This window comes from Atta colombica, unplaced genomic scaffold, assembly GCF_001594045.1.
Source record: "Atta colombica isolate Treedump-2 unplaced genomic scaffold, Acol1.0 scaffold45, whole genome shotgun sequence".
Lineage (NCBI taxonomy): Eukaryota > Metazoa > Arthropoda > Insecta > Hymenoptera > Formicidae > Atta > Atta colombica.
This window is the reverse complement of record NW_017259534.1, coordinates 614,479-633,174: the sequence shown is the minus strand read 5'-3', so window position 1 is coordinate 633,174 and position 18,696 is coordinate 614,479. Positions and strand designations below refer to the sequence as shown.

Sequence of the window (18,696 nt, the reverse complement as noted above, 5' to 3'; positions counted from 1 at the left end):
ATAAGTAAAATTTTTCATTTTTTTAGAAAGCTCTAAAATTTGATTATGTTAGAATTATATAAAGTCTAAATATTTAATAATTTATTTAAACAAGCAAGAAAATAAATTTCAAATGATGCAAAGTATTTTATGGTATTTTTAAAGATAAAAGTGTTGTCCGGATTTTTATTTATTTTGAAATAGGCGAAATATTTCGGAAAAAATTCAAAATTGATAAAATATTAGAAATATTTATTGTGTATCTAATAAACAATATGTGATACTACTTGTGCTGATTATTCATGATGTTGAAGAAAAATGTTTAATATCTCTGGAGTATTAACGAAAATTCTTTTCATATTAAAATACTTTTAATATGATCAGAGACTTATCAAAATCTTAGTCTCCGTAACGAATGAATTTCTGTCAATCTGTTTCGGTTGCTTTTACGCGTCCATTCTTGTCTCATGTTTGTGATGTTACGATGGCTCTTTAACAAGCGAGAAGAAATCCTGACATTCATCGTTTGGCATTAATAATGATCCCCATGGTTAATATTATCTTTTTTCACATCTTTAAAATTTAAAGAATTTTTAAAGTTCATTTTGAAAAGTTGACCAACAACTAACGATTTATTATAGTGATTTTAAAATATTAAAAACATAAACTCTTCAACAAGAATTGCTCCGTGTTTCTTAAAACATGATTGAGATGATAGTATGAAGTATCGTTTACGATCAATTGCGGCATACCGAGTAGCTGTATTTGAGTATATTTCTATATTGCTAAAAATATAATAATCACGTCGCGACATGCGGTGAAAGTGTGCGAAAAGAAGCTCGGAAACGGTGCCGGCGCGTAAAAGTAACGTGTGCGTCACGTGACAGGTTCAAGACAATGACGATGTGAAAGGGAACGAAGGAGAACGAGAGGAAGTGAGCGAACAATGAGGAAGACATGCTAAATTCCTCATTCTCGAATATGCACGGGGACAAGTATACGTACGAGAATGCCAATAACAAATATCTACATGAAGCGGAAGATTACACGCGAAAGAGAAAACATGGTAATGAATGCCGTTGTGGCATTCATCATGGAAATGTACCTAAAAGAAACTTCGTAACGCGTAAGATATCCTCGAGGAAGACTTTAGCAAGCTTCGGTTTTTCCTCGAGAAAATCTCAAGGTGATATTTTTTTCTCTGATTCTATTAATTTTTTTTTAATTATGTATTTTTTTTTAATATGTGAGAAAATAGTATAATAAATAATATTTCTTCTTCTTCTTCTTCTTCTTCTTCTTCTTCTTCTTCTTTTTCTTCTTCTTCTTATGTTATACCTCTGACCTGTTACATCTCTCTCATTGTGATGTGCACACTGATTATTTAATTATCGCGAGCATATGGGATCTACAGTTTTAATGCCGATTCCGAACGATGGATTTTTCAAGAGGTGTTTCTGTGGGCAAAGATACTCTCAAGAGGTTGCTGGCCTTTTCCGAGAGGAGACACGAATGTAAATATTTTGGTTCCTACTAGGATCGAATTTGGGATCTCTGGCATGATAGACCAGTGCGCTGTATGCCATATCACGCTTTCACACTCATAATAAATGATACAATATAATAGAATAAATAAAGTAATAATTTATAATTAATTAATGTATGTATATAATAACAAGAATAGAAATTGCATTACCATCGATAATAAAGATTAATGTATACAGATTCGCGCTCTCTTCTATTTTGTTTAAACAATCTTTTGTACTTTCTGTAGATTTTTACGTTTAATATTATTTCATCATACACATGAATGTTTCGTAATTTATTAAATCCGGAATATTACAGCATTTAATATTAAGAAAGACGGTAAATGTGTTGCGCGCAAACCCTCAAGAATTTCACCGTCTTACGATTCCGCGAGCAATAGTGAACGCGGTGGCGGCGGCGATCGTTCGAAATTTTGCCGCTGGCGATATTTTGCGGTAACTGCGAATTAATTCAGAGCACGTACAAGAGCCATCAACGGCCGCCTACTCGCGCAAATTTCCTCGGGCACGGTAACTACCTGCCACGTTATGATAATTAAGAAATCGCGCGAGCACCAGCTATCAGTCAGGATAATCGAGTGTCATCGATAAAATTTGACGGTGGCCTAATACCATGTCGTCGAGTTCTACGATGAGATTTGTTTTATCGAAGTCGTGGAATTTACATAATTTGTAGAATCATTCATTAGTATTTCATGAAACTGATAATAATCCACATTTAAGATTTAAATTTGGGTCGGCATACATATGGAATCTTTTTGTCACTTTATTACTATGATTGATTATTGATTTTAAGATCAATGATATAAATTATTACTATGAGAAACGCAAGATATGTGACAAAATCTCCACAAAGAAGGAGACGATACATAAGTTCGATATATGCGTTAATATTAACGAAAAGAAAATGGAAAATGATTATATATGCATATATAATATAGAAAATCACATTATTTTTCATTTTTTGTTAATATTGATATTAATTCATATATTATTTTCTATTTTAGACATAAACAACGGTAAAGGAATATTATAGATGAGTCTTATACTTTTCGCTTTCATTGAACAATGCTATATTTATTGATATGTTAGAATATATGCTTATATATTATCGCTGTCATTTATAAACGTCTAATGAAGCCGTACACGTGACATGTTGCAACAGTCAGTCTGAATCAATCCCTGATATACGGTCGTCGACTATGACATGAGCACAATCGTACGTACATCAAATAATGACATGTTGTCAATTTACATAACGCACCTCCGACTCGTGAATGATAATTATCGCATTCGTTGTAGCGAGAAGAGAACACGAATCGACGCATTTCCGAGGTCGTGTCCGATTCGGTCGACGTTTCCCATTTATTTCCGCATTCTGCGATTATTAAAGAGATATCACATCGCGTTTTTTTCAATAAGTCGATATCAGAGAAAGTCGTGTGTCTCCATCGCGATGCTTCCCTTTCCTATTGTCGTAATGCCTTTGGAAATTGCCAATTCCATCGAACGGCGATTTGTCGAAAATTATCGTCGTTACGTAAGGACCGTCGACGCAATCGCGAATTTCTTTCTCTGTATTCGGTTACACGATAAGATTTTCTAAGCTTAGCCACGATAGAAGTGTGCAACGTGTAATTTTTTCGTCATGTAAAAAATTTATATTATTACGATTTTTTTTTATGATAAAAATTTTACGAAATGTATGTTTCATTTGCGCAGGTGCAAAGGCTCGCCGATTACGAGAGGTATCTGGGACAAGAAGCAAGGAGCTTGATAGATAGTGAATGCATTGACAGCGGATCGGTCCTCCACCGTGGACAGTTAGAGGGTGACCTTCATCGCATCCAAGAATTGTTCCCCGGTGATAATTTGCGGCTGCACGAGCGAGACGTTGTCACCACGGTATGACACGTATCTCATTGATATAAAATATTTTTTGCTATCTGTAATTCCGAAAGATATTCCAGCAAATGAGAATGGATTAAAATGGATTGAAATTTTTTTCTATCCGAATGCGAATTTTAAATAGCGAATACTTTTTTTGGATTTAATTGAATTCAATTGGATTCAATTAGATTCAACTGGATGCAATTGGATTGAAAAACTGCATTTCCTATTCAAAATTTTGAATTGAACATATTCACAATGTATGTATTGTGCACAGAAAAAGCTAATATTATTTTTAGATTGAAAAGCATAGAGAGATATGCTCCATGCAATTCCTATAAATGAATAAATATGCATTGAAAAGCATTCATTTTAACATTCGTGAATCAATATTTCTGAAAATCTGAATCCATCTCAATTTATTTCAATCCATTCTCGTTTGCTGGGACGATTAGGACTTCAATTAAAAATCGCGACGATGATAAAAATGTTTATGCAAAGCAGCCTATTATTTTTCTCGTGAAAAATATATACGAACAGCGACAAACAACAGTGCTGACGAACGGTATCGCGGACAATGCGCCTTGTAATTCAATCTTTCTCACGGTCGTTTAGACGCATCTCGTTTTTCTGCGTTCGCGAAAAATGTTCGCGTGTCGTCGGCGTGGCGGTTGGAGCGGCGTATATACGCACTTCCTTCCCACGTTCATTCGCATATCCATCCGGATATGAAGCGTATATCTGATAATTTCTCTCAGCTATATTTTCACCCGACTTGCCCGCTGATTATTGCGAATGATGAAATTGACGGCGTGTCGTTCGTTCAATAGAGCGCTCACTTTCTGTGTCAGCACAAAAAATATATGGAAATAAACTAGAAACTATGCCACCGAGATAGACTGGCAATAATATGACAATGGAACGTACTTATATTATTTCCGTGAAAAGCATGTCATTCTTTTTTCGGTACAAGCGAAAGTTAATATTATAAAGAAATAAAAAGAGTCTTATAAAAAAGAGAACTTTGCTTCTGTCTTTAGATTCCGATATCGTGAATCACGATTTTTCTTTAATATCTCAATGTATAATACATATTTTTTCTTGCGTATTTCGAAATTATATAAGATCAGCTTTTTTCTTGTACGTCGTGGAATGCAAAAATTACGGATGTAATTTTATTATGGTAAAAATAACAATCATTTAAAATTATTTTTTCCTATTTCTATATTTAAGAAAAAATATTTGCGCAGTTGACTTCGAGGCATTTTTATCCCATAAAATATTGGTGTCTATCGGTAATCACTCGAAACTTTCGCTGTTAAAATCCTCGGGCGATGCACTTTCCAATGCTATAAATAAAATATAAATGATAGCGAATAATCTATCTGACGTGTTGGACAATGCCTAGTCTTTTATACGTTGCAACACACGATTACTATGAGACAAAAGTGTGTGTGTGTGTGTGTGTGTGTGTGTGTGTGTGGTGTGTGTGTGTGTGTGTGTGTGTGTGTGTGTGTGTGTGTGTGTGTGGGTGGGTGTGTGTGTGTGCGTGTGTGTGTGTGTGTGTGGATGGGTGGGCGTGCGCGCGCGCGCGCGTGTGTGTGTATTTGTGTGTGCGTTACTACCCAATCGAGATCACCAGAAGTGATTTCGTAACCAAAAAAGAATGGCGAGTGAAAAATAGAGGATGTTAAACCATGTCAGAGAATCTAATAAGTTCATGTATAATATATTGATCCGATCCGCTACAAGAGCATTCGCTACTTTCGCTTGTAGAAGCGAAACTCGCCGGCCAATTTGGTAGTGACATTTTTTTAGGCGTAGCTTAATACTCTGCACATGTGTGGAACGTATGTGATGTTATACGACGCGATTAAATGCCACGATAAAATTAGCTGCTCTAAGCCCTGCGAAATTCCCCGATCGTTACAAGAAGAACTTTAAATTTATATTTAGATTTTGTATTTTTATTTTTGCATTTAGATTTTGCATTTAGATTTTGTTATTTAGATAAGCTAACATAAAAGTTTTTCCTCTTTCTTCTATGAAAAAAAGTTAAATATATTTAGATGCCAACAAATGCGAATTATATCGAATTAAAAATTTCTTTTTTTTAGAAATAACTTTAATCATTACTAATCGTCCGCTAAATTTTAATCTAATTTGTTTTCAGAAAACAAAAAATATGTTACGTAAAAGAAATGGTAGTACTCCAGTCAGGCTAACAAGAGGACTTTCTCAAAAAACTCTGGATACCACGGACAGTACTTCATCTCCGACGAAATCGCCGACTAGGACTTTTCTTTTGGAAACGCCAGTTCAGTTCACCACGGTACGAAAAGCTTCAAGAAGTTATCAAAATTTAAATTATGCGCATACATTTGCACATTTTAAGATTAAGACTTGATTAATGTTAAGGCGATCGGATTTTAAGACTTATTGATTTTAGGGCATGCAATCTCAAGAAAGGCACCTCTTTCTCTTCACTGACCTTTTGCTTATTGCAAAAGCCCGTAGCAGCGGAAACTTTAAGTTGAAGCAAATTGTAAAAATGAGTGAACTCTGGCTCACGGCCGGTCACATAGAAGACGTGGCAGAAACCAGCAAATCCGCTGAAACCAGCTTCGTCATTGGCTGGCCTACTACAAATGTTGTAGCGACTTTCATGTAAGCAGGCTTTTTTCCAAAACCGATATATCTTTATTATATCCAAATTCAATTATAATGATTAAAATCTAAATAAATATCAGTAGTAGTTTCAGAAAGCTTGCAATAATTACCATGGTGAAATCATCTTTACAGGACCGCCGCAACGCGAGATCTCTGGTGGGGACGTTTGAGTGATCTCGTGCAAAAGGAGAGCATGAAGGAGCCACCAGAAACGAACATTCAAGTCGTATATCATGACAACGACACACACACCGACTACGTAAGTATGCCCCATCTTTTCACGCAAAATACATTCACAGTCACATCTTCCAGTGATGAGAGTATAATCCATTCTTTGCGCACTCGAATCCGCGGGATTTGATCATTCGACATTCCTGATAATATTTTTCTTTATGAGAGATTATCTTTTTTATATCGCAAATGTCGGTGCCGAGTTAGAATCACTATTGTGCCGGCATTCATCTTCAATCATCGTTCATAATTCATCAACGTATAAATGTATAAACTGCTTGGATCACGAATAAATTTCCGTTAGGTAAACGCTATCTATCGTCGGTAAACAAATTTCAATGAACCGCGCATCGTATTATTTATTTCTTTGTAATCTGGAGAGAGAAAAATACATATGTACTATTTTTCGCATCTTGCAGTTCAAAACGATCAAGGCCCGTTCCGACATGACAGCGCATGACTGCGTGAAGGAAGCGACGCCGCTGTGGGGTCTTCAAGGACCCTTCCAGCTTTGGGCTCGAACGTTCCCAGACGAACCACCATATCCGTTGATAGGACACGAACGACCATTCGCCGTGAAGATGTCACGTTTACGACATATGCTATCGACAGATGAGGGTTTCGATCTGGTGCACATCAACAATAGCGGCGTCGACTTGTGCCACTTCATTCTCAGGCCCGTAATGAAGACACCCGCGAAGAAGAACAATAGATCGAAAATAACGGGCTTGTTGCGTCGCTCGTTGTCGTTAAATACAAACCTCTTTGGCGTACCTCTATCACGATTGGACGAGAATGGCCTGCCCAAACCCGTTCTCGTGATGTTACAGCAATTATTCGCGAAAGGTCCTTTCATGCAGGGAATATTCCGCAAATCCGCAAATGTTCGAATTGTTCGAGAGTTGCGAGAACAGATCGAGTCCACAGGAGATCCTAGTTGTCTAGAAGATGCTCCAATTATAGCAGTGGCAGCTTTGCTGAAAGACTTCTTGAGATCTTTGCCGGATCCTCTTTTGACCTTCCATCTATTTCCCCTTTGGATGGACAGTTTAAACACACCGAGTCCTGTCCAAACCATTAAAAGGTTTATTTATTTTTAAGTTATAATTTATGTTAAAATTAAAATGATATAAATTTGCATGTCTTATCAAAATTTATATATTAATTATTTACATTTGTTATTGTTGTTAACAATATTATTTTGATAAAATGAAACTAATTGGAAAAAATTTTCAGCATTTTAGATAGGCTACCGAGGGCGAATTTCACATTGCTATCGCATTTAATTTGTGTACTGCATCATGTGGCGAGGCGATCGAAACGTAATCTCATGTGCGCTAGTAATCTTGGCGTTTGCTGTGGTCCGAGTTTGCTTTGGTCCTCGAATCCGTCGGTGAATCAGAGTAGAGCGATCCCAACAATCACGGAAATGTTAATACGTCACTGTGAGGATTTGTTTGGCACCAGTGTCACGCAGCTTCTCGGAGAAGATACACGCAGCGACAGTGGAGCCGAGGAAAGTACTGATAGTCTTCACTGTAAGTATTACAACTATTATGCTAATTAAATTAGTGTTAATTATATCAAAAGATATTAAATCAAAAGAAAATATTAAAATATTGATTAAAACATTTTAATAATTACATTATCCGTTATTAATAAGTCTCTTATGATGCAGCAGGTGGAATATCCTTGGATAGTTTGGAGTTAACAGAAGCACCACGTAGAGACCCTATGTCTTTGTCAAGGGACTCAGGCTTGACCTTATCAGATTGCCAATTATTCATCCCGGAATCGCCTGTAGGCTCAGAAGATTCTGCTCCAAATGCCCCATCGTCTACCAATTACGATAAATCTTTTGCGAAAGAGGAGAAATCTAATAATAAAACCTACATGCCAGTTTATAGATGCGGATGGGAAGAAAGATTGAATGGTTACGGCAATCATAATCATACGAATAACGCAGAGCACAATTTTAGAGAGGAAAAGACCAACGGATGTTACCCCAATCCGTCTCAATCATCTAATTTCCAACGGCAAGATTGGTTGCGGGCACAGCTCAAAAGAACACCCAGAACGAACAAATTGGACGAACACGAGCACAGAAAAGAGAGATTTAGTGACAAGGACACATATGATAGGGAATACCTTAGGCAGGACACGATGAAAGAAAATGTGGAGAACTGTAAGACTTATCGAAGCAGACAGTTAAACGTAAGCTATGATATATTAACGGAGGATTACAATAGTAAAAGCTTGCAACAGGACATCCGAAGCGCCGAACGGGTATCGATTCATGACTCGGAGCAGGATCTAACGAGTGGTGGCGATACACCTCGCTCTGGTAGCGATTGTTATGAGTTTAAGAAAGCTAAATCTTCCGAGGTACAATACGTGAGTCTAGAGTCACCGATGTCGGAAAAAGAGCGCCGTCGTCAAGCCCGTGACCGTGAGTTATACGATGACTTTGTTAGAGTAAAGGCAATATATATGGAAGCGCTTAAATACTGCAAAAGTAAGGAATCAAATAGTGAATCTGATGGTAAAATTACATATTGCGATGAGAGGAGTCGATCGACTGAGGTTTATGGAACTGCAGATGTGAACGATTCCTACAAAAGTGTAGTCGACCTCAGCGAGGATGAACAGGAGGAAAGAACTACATGGCCAGACACACCGCCACCATTGCCGCCAAGGCTTAGACACCTGCCACCGGTGCACATGAATCTCGAGGACAGGCATAAAGTGGCGGGTAGATCCAGGTCTCTACCACCACCACCGCCTTATCGACCACCACCACAACCTCGCGCTCCTATTACGACGAGGCATCTAGGATTCGGCAGATCTGTCGTCGACGATGAGAGCTATGTCTGAGAACAAATGTCGAATTTTCTACTGGTTCTTAATTATCGAATATATCTCTATTCCTCTCATTATCCCGGCGTGTATAATGTCCAAGTCGTAGAGTCGCTACGATGATTGAACCTAGTCCAAATCGAAACATGTATCGGGATAAAGAGATGGCGTTTTTAAATCGCGTCGTCGCGATTTTTCGTTAAGAGCGATGAGTACTTATCGTCCTTTTTTGATCAAACTTAGAGATAGTGAGATGAATGAAACAAAGTCAGACAGCGAAATACAAAATTCGCTGTTTATTCGTAACCGCCGATAATAGATCTTGGCCCGTGTTCTTGTCGCGTTTTCGATACTAAATGTGTTCATTCGATATACATTTTGATTTGAATTTGTTGCATAAACAGACGAAACTTTGATTCAGATGAGACACATTTGGAAACATCACCCGAATGGCTCAGTGTATCATTTTATTCTTTAGTGAACAATAAAAATAAAATGACATAGTGTTTTCGAACGTAGCTATGATTGTATCAAGACTAAACACTACGCTAAATCGAGAATTCGGGCCTGCGACTGTCATTCAGTGATTCAGGGTGCTTCCACGAGTGTTAATTCATATTATATTAGTAGTTTTAATATTTGTATTTAGATAGCTAACTAAGAAGCGTAGATTAAACAAACGGACAATATATAAGTAATTCTTTTCTTACACAAATAACGTTTATAAAAACATTAATGAGAGATGAATTTTCTATAAACATTCAAAGTTTTGTGAAAATACAATCTGATACTGCTTGTTAGCGGCGTAATAAAAGGCACAATAATGCGCGCGACGATCATGTAACATTCTGTACTATATTTTTTATCTTTAAACAGAAAATCTTTTATTCTTATAAATTAATTTTAATGGATGCGTTCTTCAAACCGAGTGCCTTTTTCTATCGATGCAACAGCGTGTTTATATATTTTAAGTTTATAGAGAAGCCAAGACCATGTTGTGGGAACAATCGTAACGATAACGTTATGTTAGTTATGAAGAAAACTCGTTTTCTAAAGAACATTATAAGATATTTCGTTTTGCGCACTCATAACTGATATCAATTTAAAGCTGACTAAGAAAGATCACTTTTTTCTAGTGTCATTTTTTTTTAAATAGCTTTGTTAACAACGCATTAGTAGTTGTGTTTTAACAAAATTTGATTAACAAAATTATCTCTTCAATATTTTCTTTTCCAGATACCTATTTGCCAGATTTTTCCTTGTTTGCATTGAATAATAATCTTCCTCATAATTAATGATAAATTTTGTTTCTCTGACAATTGTAACATGATTTGCAAATATAAAATATTGTGTGCGTGAATACAATTATCTTCTAATACGATTATCTTCTTAACGGCTATAGGATACAAGAAGCGTTGAAGTGTTATATACTATGCGACTATGCCGTTCTTTGTATATATTAAATTGTAAACTCTGTCATCTTTTATATCATTGAACTTATGGTACAATGTGTAACACCCATAAGATATGTATACTTATCTAAATTATATATGTTATGCTATAAAAAAGCAAATATATATATATTTCGTATTTTATACACTTACGGATGTTTTTCAATACAACCCGTTTGTTTTGTGTGACAAGATTGTTGCATATATAATTAATTATATTACAAAAATATTTTTTCTATTTATTTCTCAAAACTGATAAAGTATTTATTAAGAAAAATGGATCAATTTTAAATTGAAAAAATAAAAAAATTGGACAAATTAAAAAAATATTTTACAATAATTTCATTTTTTATATTGAGAATTTAGATTTAAATATCTTTTATTTATTTTATGATTTTTAAATATAAAGTAATCATAGAACATCTAAAGTCTATGAAAATAATATATTTACAAATAAAAATAATATAATAAATACATTTAAAATTATACAAAAAATTATACAAAAAATTTTCAAGAAGAAATCTTCTATATCAATGGCTATTGTGTGAATACGTACGCCATTACATTATCATCATTAGCAGAATACTGTAATACCTACTGTACTATTTTTAAGAGTAAGTTACATGATTGGCCACTATTTACCGCTACATATTAATGTTATTGTGAATTGTGAATCGTTTACTCATTCTTCCTTGAATTTGAATGTATTGAAAAGAAAAAACAATAGTAATAAACAATAATAAGCGACATGTCACAAATATTTAACAAATTGATCAATACACTGTATTATTTTACATGCCATAAATTTATGTCAACTTCCTTGGTTGTAAGAAATATGGGTAATAATCATTTTGTTCAAAATACTATTACTTTTTTAGATTACATTCTTGACGTTTCCTAATATGCTTTAATGAATACTGTTACTAAGTGCATAATAAAACTGGACACTTGTAGCCACCGTGAAACGATTTTATAGAAGGACGAACATACTTTCGAGCGGCGACAAGTTTGAGGTTACTCTGGATCAGAGAAAGTTGAAAACACCGCAGGGTAGAATATTTGAGGTGAACAACAAACCTTTGGCCTTAGCAGTAGCCGCCGAATGGGATGCGCAGAAGGAGACAATCGATAGAGGAAGCATGCACTTGGTATAACCAATATAACTATTGTATATAGGAATAATTTAATTATTTTATATTATTCTATTACATTCTACACTTCACATCACAACAAAATCATGATGGAGTAATTGTTTTGAATCTAATAATTTATTATATTATTGTAATCGTAGTTGATTTAACAGGATATAGAAATTTATTCTAGAATTACAAATATATTTGGTATTATTGTAATTTAGTAATTTGGCATTACCAGTTCATATGATATTTTGTATCTATTCTAAATAAACATATGCTAACATTTTTCTGATTTTCTGGTTTTCTATTGTAGACATCCTTGTGCAATACTGTATTGGACAATCCGTACAATCGTACCAAAATAGATCTGGTCAATCATATGGTGAACTGTTTAGAAATGGACACAATTTTATTTTATTCGAGTGTAAGTATTTATATAAATATTTATATTTTTTCAATACTATTTTTAATGTGATAGTATCTTGATTACAATAGTTTTTATGATTTTAGGAAGTGGATGAACTGTATCAGTTACAAATTGAAAAGTGGGAACCAATAGTTCATTGGTTTTGTGAAGATTACAATGTAGAGATTATGAGAACTCAAAGTATACAGACACCTACAGTATCTATAGAAACCAAAGCTGCATTAACGAGACATTTATTATCTTATAATTTCAATAGTATTTATGGTAATAATAGAATTTTGTAAGATAGAAATTTGTAAGATAGAATTTTGTAAGATAGAATAATAGAATTTTGTAAGATAGAATGGTCTATGTTTGTATATATTAATTGCTATCTACAATACAGGTCTTGTATATGCAATGGATGGATTAAAATCAGTTATTTTAACTCTTGCTACAGCTGCAAGAGTAATTAATATCCCGGAAGCTGTAAGTCTTTCACGTCTAGAAGAAGAACATCAGGTATATATCACCTTCTCGATTGGATTTGTGATAAAAATGATTGTTCATTTTGTTTTCCATTATCTATTATAATGTGTAAGTGATATATTTCTAGTGTATGTCATTTCTAGTTATGTTCTTTTATATGTAGATTTCCCATTGGGGCAACGTAGAATGGCATCACGAATACGGCAAACAAGATCTGCAGGCTCGTCTATCAGCGGCGATGTTATTTGTATATTTGAACTCTCATTCCGCTACTTCTCGACCCAAAAATGACGTCTCTAATGTAAGCTAATCTTATTTTAGATTATTAGAAAACCACTACATCAATAGATATAAAATTTGTAAGAACAACATGTTCACTGTAATATATGTATAACATAACATCGATGCCGACCGATTCCTCCCTTCGTGGTAATTAATAAGAACTGCGAGAGAGAAATCCCTTACGGACATCTAGAAGAACGTTTTCAGTGACGATTAGATAGGTTTAGATAGGAATGGAACAGTCAGGCCCAACCCATTCCTTTGTACAAATGCAACTGAAAAGACGATGAATTTATGTATATATATATATATACATATATATATATATATATATATGTGTGTATATAATAGATAACATAATTTTGTGACCCTATAAAATGGTTACCTTATCTTTCCTATTATGTAAAAAAAAGAAGAAATTGTAATTTCTTTTATATATTACCTATACGATGCTCCATGATGTAAACATACCGCACCGTTCTTGCACGAGTGGCGAATGCATTCATTACGATTGCATTCACCTACGCCACGGCCGGTGGCAGGACTGGAACCAGTCAATGGAAGAATTGTCGTGTCTGTACGCAATTCAACGTCGAATATACACCCGGAAAAGCCGGTATGAAGAGGAAGGTCATGCGGCAACGTTTCAAAGTTTTTAGATTTATAACCACCTGAAAAAGAATGAGAAAAATGTCCTCTCTATATATTTTTATTCATTTATCTCCATTTCATGTTAAGTATTATTTCATTTCAACTCCTATTCCGAGATGTCTAGATTGTATTAATGTTAACATTAGATATGAGTGAGAATTGAATAGCTACATTTAGCATAAAATATATGATAACAGACGATTGGAGTGTTGACATTATGCCAAATGTCAAATCGCCCTTCTCTGCAACAACGTACCGATATAGAGAACAGGCGATACATCGAGTTGAGTCATAGATCCTACTGCCTGACCAGTCACGTTTTTGAGACCCTCTACAGCAAGCCACGCTTCCTTGCCTCTTCTTCCGATTCGAAGAGTATACGTTTTACTTTTACCAACCGATCCTGTCACGCTCAGAGAGGTCAACGAATCGCTAGTGAAGATTCTTCGCACTCCTATTAAAAGATTATAATATTGAAATAATTTCTTTAAACTCTCTATGCCAAAACTTTATATAATTGAAACTTTATATAATTGAATATATATTATATATTTCAGTATATATTTTTCTATAAGAAAAATTTTTTTATTCTAGATAGATGCAATGTAAATATAATAAATAGAGCAAATTACAAAATTCCTCATAATATTTGTTAATATTATTTCCTAGATATTTTTTAGACTCATAAATAATCTATATCTATGCGATTATTGTTATTAAAGATATGACTGAAAAAGATATGAGAGCTTCGAATATGTGAAAGATTCTAACATTCATTGATAACTCATTTCTTTACATTCATTGATAACTCACCAGAACCCAAATCCCACGTGAGCATAATATAGCCGCGCACAAATGTTATCGAAAGATGGTCCGAAATGTCACGGCGCGGGCTTCTCTGTCCAAAGTATGCTATCAGAGAGATTTGATCAAATGTGCGCGGGATGAGTCGCAGCTTCAGTTCCATTGTGTCCTTTATCGAAGTAGATACGCCGTAGGCAATATACGACGCGAAGCCAGGGACGAGGACCGAGAAAGCCGGCCGCACTAGAATGACATCTGAGAGGACGATTCGCTTTGTAAGAATTTTGTTGCATTGCGATTTTATTGCATCGCTATTACTTCTATGAAATATCTATTGAATATTGTATTATTACGATTTACCTTCTTCGCAGAAAAGTCCGCGACTGCCGAGTGGACAGACGCAGATGAAACCAGTTCCCGGCGAGCTTACGCATGTAGCACCCATCGAGCAGGGATTGTCGTTGCATGCCGAATGTTCACACAAAGGTCCAGTATACCTGTAAACAGTTTTTGCTGCTGAGGTTTTAAAAATTGCTTCTACACTAAAATTAGTGTTAATCAAAACATTTTATTTGTAATTTTGCTCTTACTTTATTATATTCACACTATTTTTTCATTAGATGTATATAAAGAAGGGAAAAATTTGCGTAAATTAATTTTATTGCTATTTAATAAATATTTACCCCGCTATACATTTACAACGAATTCTTCCATCGCTTTCTTCACACGCGCCGAAATTTTGACATGGATTCGATAAACATAAAAATGATGTGCATTCTTCAATCTGGAACGTTTCTATAGAATCGTGAATAAAATGTCGCATAATTCCATTTATCTGCAATGTAATCGAAATAATTCTGAGCCACTCTGTATAAAACTAATAAACTTTTTATTGAGAAAGTTAAGTTTTTAAAATAATTGAACGATCTTCTTAAACCTCCTGGAATGTTAAATAATTCTTTATTAAAACAAATTCCTTTACCTTCAAGGAATCCATGCAACCAATGAATCCCATAGCTACGTGAGGAAAATAATGTGAGAACGTTAATGGAATGCCTCCTATGTACAAATTAGCATATTTTGGAATCATTCCTCGCTGTGGCAGTATTTGTTCGCCGGTCACAGCCATAGTGCCGTTCACCAGCAATTTAGCAAAACATTTTTCGTTTTCATCATTGGCAACATATTGAAAACTATGATAAAACGAAAATAAATGTTTCTTTCCTGTTAATTAAAGTTAAAAGAATAATGCAAATGGAATACCTCATATCGATGCCTACTTCGTATCCATTATCAATAATCGCATCGATTTCACCAAGTAACATAGTTTCTAATCCACAAGAAAACTGGAACTTTAACGATCCGAGTTCCAAGTACACCAAAGAATATCTTTCATTGTCAAAATAAACGTGTAATATAATTCCATTTTTAAATGTCGTTTTAAGTTTAACGTAAATTCGGAGCGTTGCGCTCTTATTCTCAGTCATTATTACTTCGACTCGTTGTCTAACGAAAGATTTGCCATTAAAGGCCGCTTGCGTAATAGTCGAATCTGTCTTACAACCATCGGCATACTGAATAACAATTATAATACAGACACATTAACTATTAATGTTTTATTTTGAGAGAAATTTAGTTTTAACTTTATTTAAGTTTTCCATATAGATTTACAAAGATTAGATAGAATCTATAGTTTCAATTTCAAAATTCTTTACAAATTTATTTTTTTATTGTTATTTATTATTATTTATTATTTTTATTGTTATATTAATCACTTACTTCAGTGATATTTCGCGGAGTTATCATGGTAGTACTCGTAGAACATTGAGTTCCGCGACAAGCGCCTATTTCTGTAGTATTAACTTCGATACTTGTAACAGTAGTTTGGCTTAACGAAGATATGCTAGTAGACGTTAACGAGGAAGGTACTGTGGAAGTGTCAAGTTTGATGGTCGAAGATAAGACCGATGGCAGTGTCGATGAGGTAGTTAAAGGTATAACAGTTCTTGGTGTATCTATGATCGTAGTTCCAAATTCAAATGTTCTATTTTGTATAGAATCCGTCGTATATCGAAATGTCGTATCGATGGGAAGTGTTACATCAGTAGCGTGATCCATGATAGCACTTGTGACGCTAGTTCTATTATCCTTTTGGCCTTCATCTATTGTAGGTTGATAGCTAAGAAACGGAATATATAGGGATATTATTATTAAATTAACACAAAAATTATGTGGATCTGTACATAATAAAAAAATTGATTCGATCTTTTAAAAAATATATATTTGGGACACGTTATTGGATGAAAATTCACTCATGTAATATAAATTGTATCTTAGTATTATTGTGGCTGCAGATAATTAATATTATTATTTATCAAATACATTGATTTCAATATTCTTCTTAATGAGAATTACTTCATTTCTTCAATCCTAATAAGAATATTTCATTTACCTAGAACTTGTCGCGTACTCCGTTACATCGTCTATTCTACTAGAAACTGGTAGACGTATCTTTGTGGTCTGATCATAATCGCCAGGCTCCTTAGTAATTTCACCGTCGTGGATTGATCTCCCAGTTGACAAATAAACTTCAGTACCTTTTGTTTCAGTCTCATGGAAGTAGCCTTCAGTAACAGTGATTGACGATATCGTAACGGGCTCCAACGTAATGAAATCATCTCGAGTCGAACTTGTTGATGGAACTTCAGTAAGAAAAATGCTGCTATCACTACTAACACTAGAATCTTCATATTTTGATGTCGTAGTTTTCTCCATAATTGTATATTTCTTCGTATAAGGTGAACTACTTGTTCTTGGGGATGTCGAATAAGTGGTAAAACTGACAGTCGATGGGGATGATAAAGATAAAGATGTATCCATTAACGAAGTCGATTCTTCAGGTGAAATTATGGCAGTTGTAGTTCCGATTAAATTCGTTTCTTGCTCAGATGTATCTTCCATTTCTAGAGTAGTTGTCGATGGAAAACTATATTCGCACATAGGACCACCGTAATTCGATGGACAAGCACAAATGAAACTATTAATACCATCGATACAGGTACCTCCATTGTCGCATTGTGCAAATTTCGATTCACAATCGTCATATCTTAGCTCACAAAATACACCATGATAATCAGGCACGCAGTAACAAACTGAACGATCGTCCTCCAATAGACATACTGCTCCGTTTTGACAAGGATTCTCTTTGCATGGCACGATTGCCTTATCGCAATCTTTGCCAGTAAAACCTTTAATAAAAACAATAAAATGTTCATTAAAATTTGTATGTTGTAATTAATGTTAGGAAAATAAGAAAAGCGGCATATATTATTCTTTAAAGAGTGCTCGCTCTAAAAGGTAATTAATGATAATAAGATACTTATAACTTCCGAAATTTAATTATAGTTTAATATTATAGTTAAATATTATAATATTATTATAGTTAAATATAAGTTATTTATACTATTTCTAGACAAAAATATCTGTAATTCATAGCAAGAATAATTTATTTACCGAATAAACAAGCACAAGTGTAGGAAGAGGGAATATTGATGCAGAGACCACCATTTCTGCATGGTGACGCCAAGCATTCGTCAACGTCCACCTCACAGAGAACACCGGTCCATCCTTTTCAAAGTGAAATCGATATATGAGAAGAGAAAAGTACCATTATGATAGAATAAAAAATGCAGAGGAGCAAAATATATTTTGTACGCACGTAAAAGTAATTTTACGAATTTCCTACCTTCGCGACAACGACAATAGAATGAAAAACCGGGTCCTTCGATGCATTCACCGGAATTTTTGCACATTGTCTCGTTGCAGACTGACGCATCGATCTCGCAATATTCTCCTAGAAATAAAACAAGAAAATAACAACGTAAAAATTTTGAATAAACATATTTGTCATCGCATACCTGAATATCCATCCAAACATTGACAAGTGATGCCATCATAATCAACGCAGGTACCATTATTAAGGCAAGGATGATTCGAGCACTCGCTATATCTTTGTTCACAATTTATACCTATTTTTAATTTAAAATGGTATTATTTTTATTAATTCTCGTATAATTTATCTCTTATTAATTTGACGAAATACAATATGACGAAAAAAAAAATGAATTACCTACAAACCCATCAGGACAGGTACAATTATATGCGGCAACACCATCGTTGCATGTGCCACCATTAAGACAAGGATCTGACCAACATTCGTCCCAATTAATTTCACAATTAATCCCCGTATAACCATCGATGCAGTAACAAGAATAAGTGCTATGTCATATAAAAAAATCACAAAG

At 34.6% G+C, this 18,696-nt stretch overlaps 3 protein-coding genes across 7 annotated transcripts in view; 2 read left to right on the top strand and 1 right to left on the bottom strand.

Annotated features, from left to right (window-relative positions):
* LOC108691319 (rho GTPase-activating protein 20-like) overlaps positions 1–10,254 on the top strand; it is a 198,887-nt gene extending 188,633 nt beyond the window's left edge. For 4 of the 5 annotated variants that reach the window (XM_018198995.1, XM_018198994.1, XM_018198997.1 and 1 more), the window contains 7 exons: positions 3,249–3,431; positions 5,590–5,748; positions 5,866–6,083; positions 6,219–6,345; positions 6,737–7,401; positions 7,554–7,855; positions 7,996–10,254. In XM_018198995.1, the coding sequence (XP_018054484.1) occupies positions 3,249–3,431; positions 5,590–5,748; positions 5,866–6,083; positions 6,219–6,345; positions 6,737–7,401; positions 7,554–7,855; positions 7,996–9,191 (2,850 nt within the window). In that variant the 3' untranslated portion in view covers positions 9,192–10,254. The remainder of the gene's footprint in view (positions 1–3,248; positions 3,432–5,589; positions 5,749–5,865; positions 6,084–6,218; positions 6,346–6,736; positions 7,402–7,553; positions 7,856–7,995) is intronic. The other variant, XM_018198996.1, reaches the window with a different exon arrangement.
* Positions 10,255–11,292: 1,038 nt separating this feature from the next.
* Positions 11,293–13,217, top strand: LOC108691266 (ATP synthase mitochondrial F1 complex assembly factor 2). The gene is made up of 6 exons (XM_018198937.1): positions 11,293–11,463; positions 11,579–11,772; positions 12,074–12,184; positions 12,271–12,451; positions 12,573–12,688; positions 12,819–13,217. Exons 1-6 carry the CDS (start codon positions 11,373–11,375, stop codon positions 12,963–12,965), a joined length of 840 nt encoding a protein of 279 aa, XP_018054426.1. The 5' UTR covers positions 11,293–11,372; the 3' UTR covers positions 12,966–13,217.
* Positions 13,218–13,328: 111 nt separating this feature from the next.
* Positions 13,329–18,696, bottom strand: part of LOC108691267 (protein eyes shut) — a 5,998-nt gene continuing 630 nt past the window's right edge. Inside the window, exons 2-14 of the mRNA XM_018198938.1 lie at positions 18,522–18,670; positions 18,310–18,420; positions 18,138–18,245; positions 17,906–18,019; positions 16,845–17,640; positions 16,172–16,571; positions 15,656–15,966; positions 15,375–15,585; positions 15,076–15,227; positions 14,753–14,889; positions 14,402–14,647; positions 13,845–14,042; positions 13,329–13,608 (exon numbers count right to left, since the gene is read on the bottom strand). Coding sequence (XP_018054427.1) covers positions 13,376–13,608; positions 13,845–14,042; positions 14,402–14,647; positions 14,753–14,889; positions 15,076–15,227; positions 15,375–15,585; positions 15,656–15,966; positions 16,172–16,571; positions 16,845–17,640; positions 17,906–18,019; positions 18,138–18,245; positions 18,310–18,420; positions 18,522–18,670 — 3,166 coding nt within the window. The 3' untranslated portion in view covers positions 13,329–13,375. The remainder of the gene's footprint in view (positions 13,609–13,844; positions 14,043–14,401; positions 14,648–14,752; positions 14,890–15,075; positions 15,228–15,374; positions 15,586–15,655; positions 15,967–16,171; positions 16,572–16,844; positions 17,641–17,905; positions 18,020–18,137; positions 18,246–18,309; positions 18,421–18,521; positions 18,671–18,696) is intronic.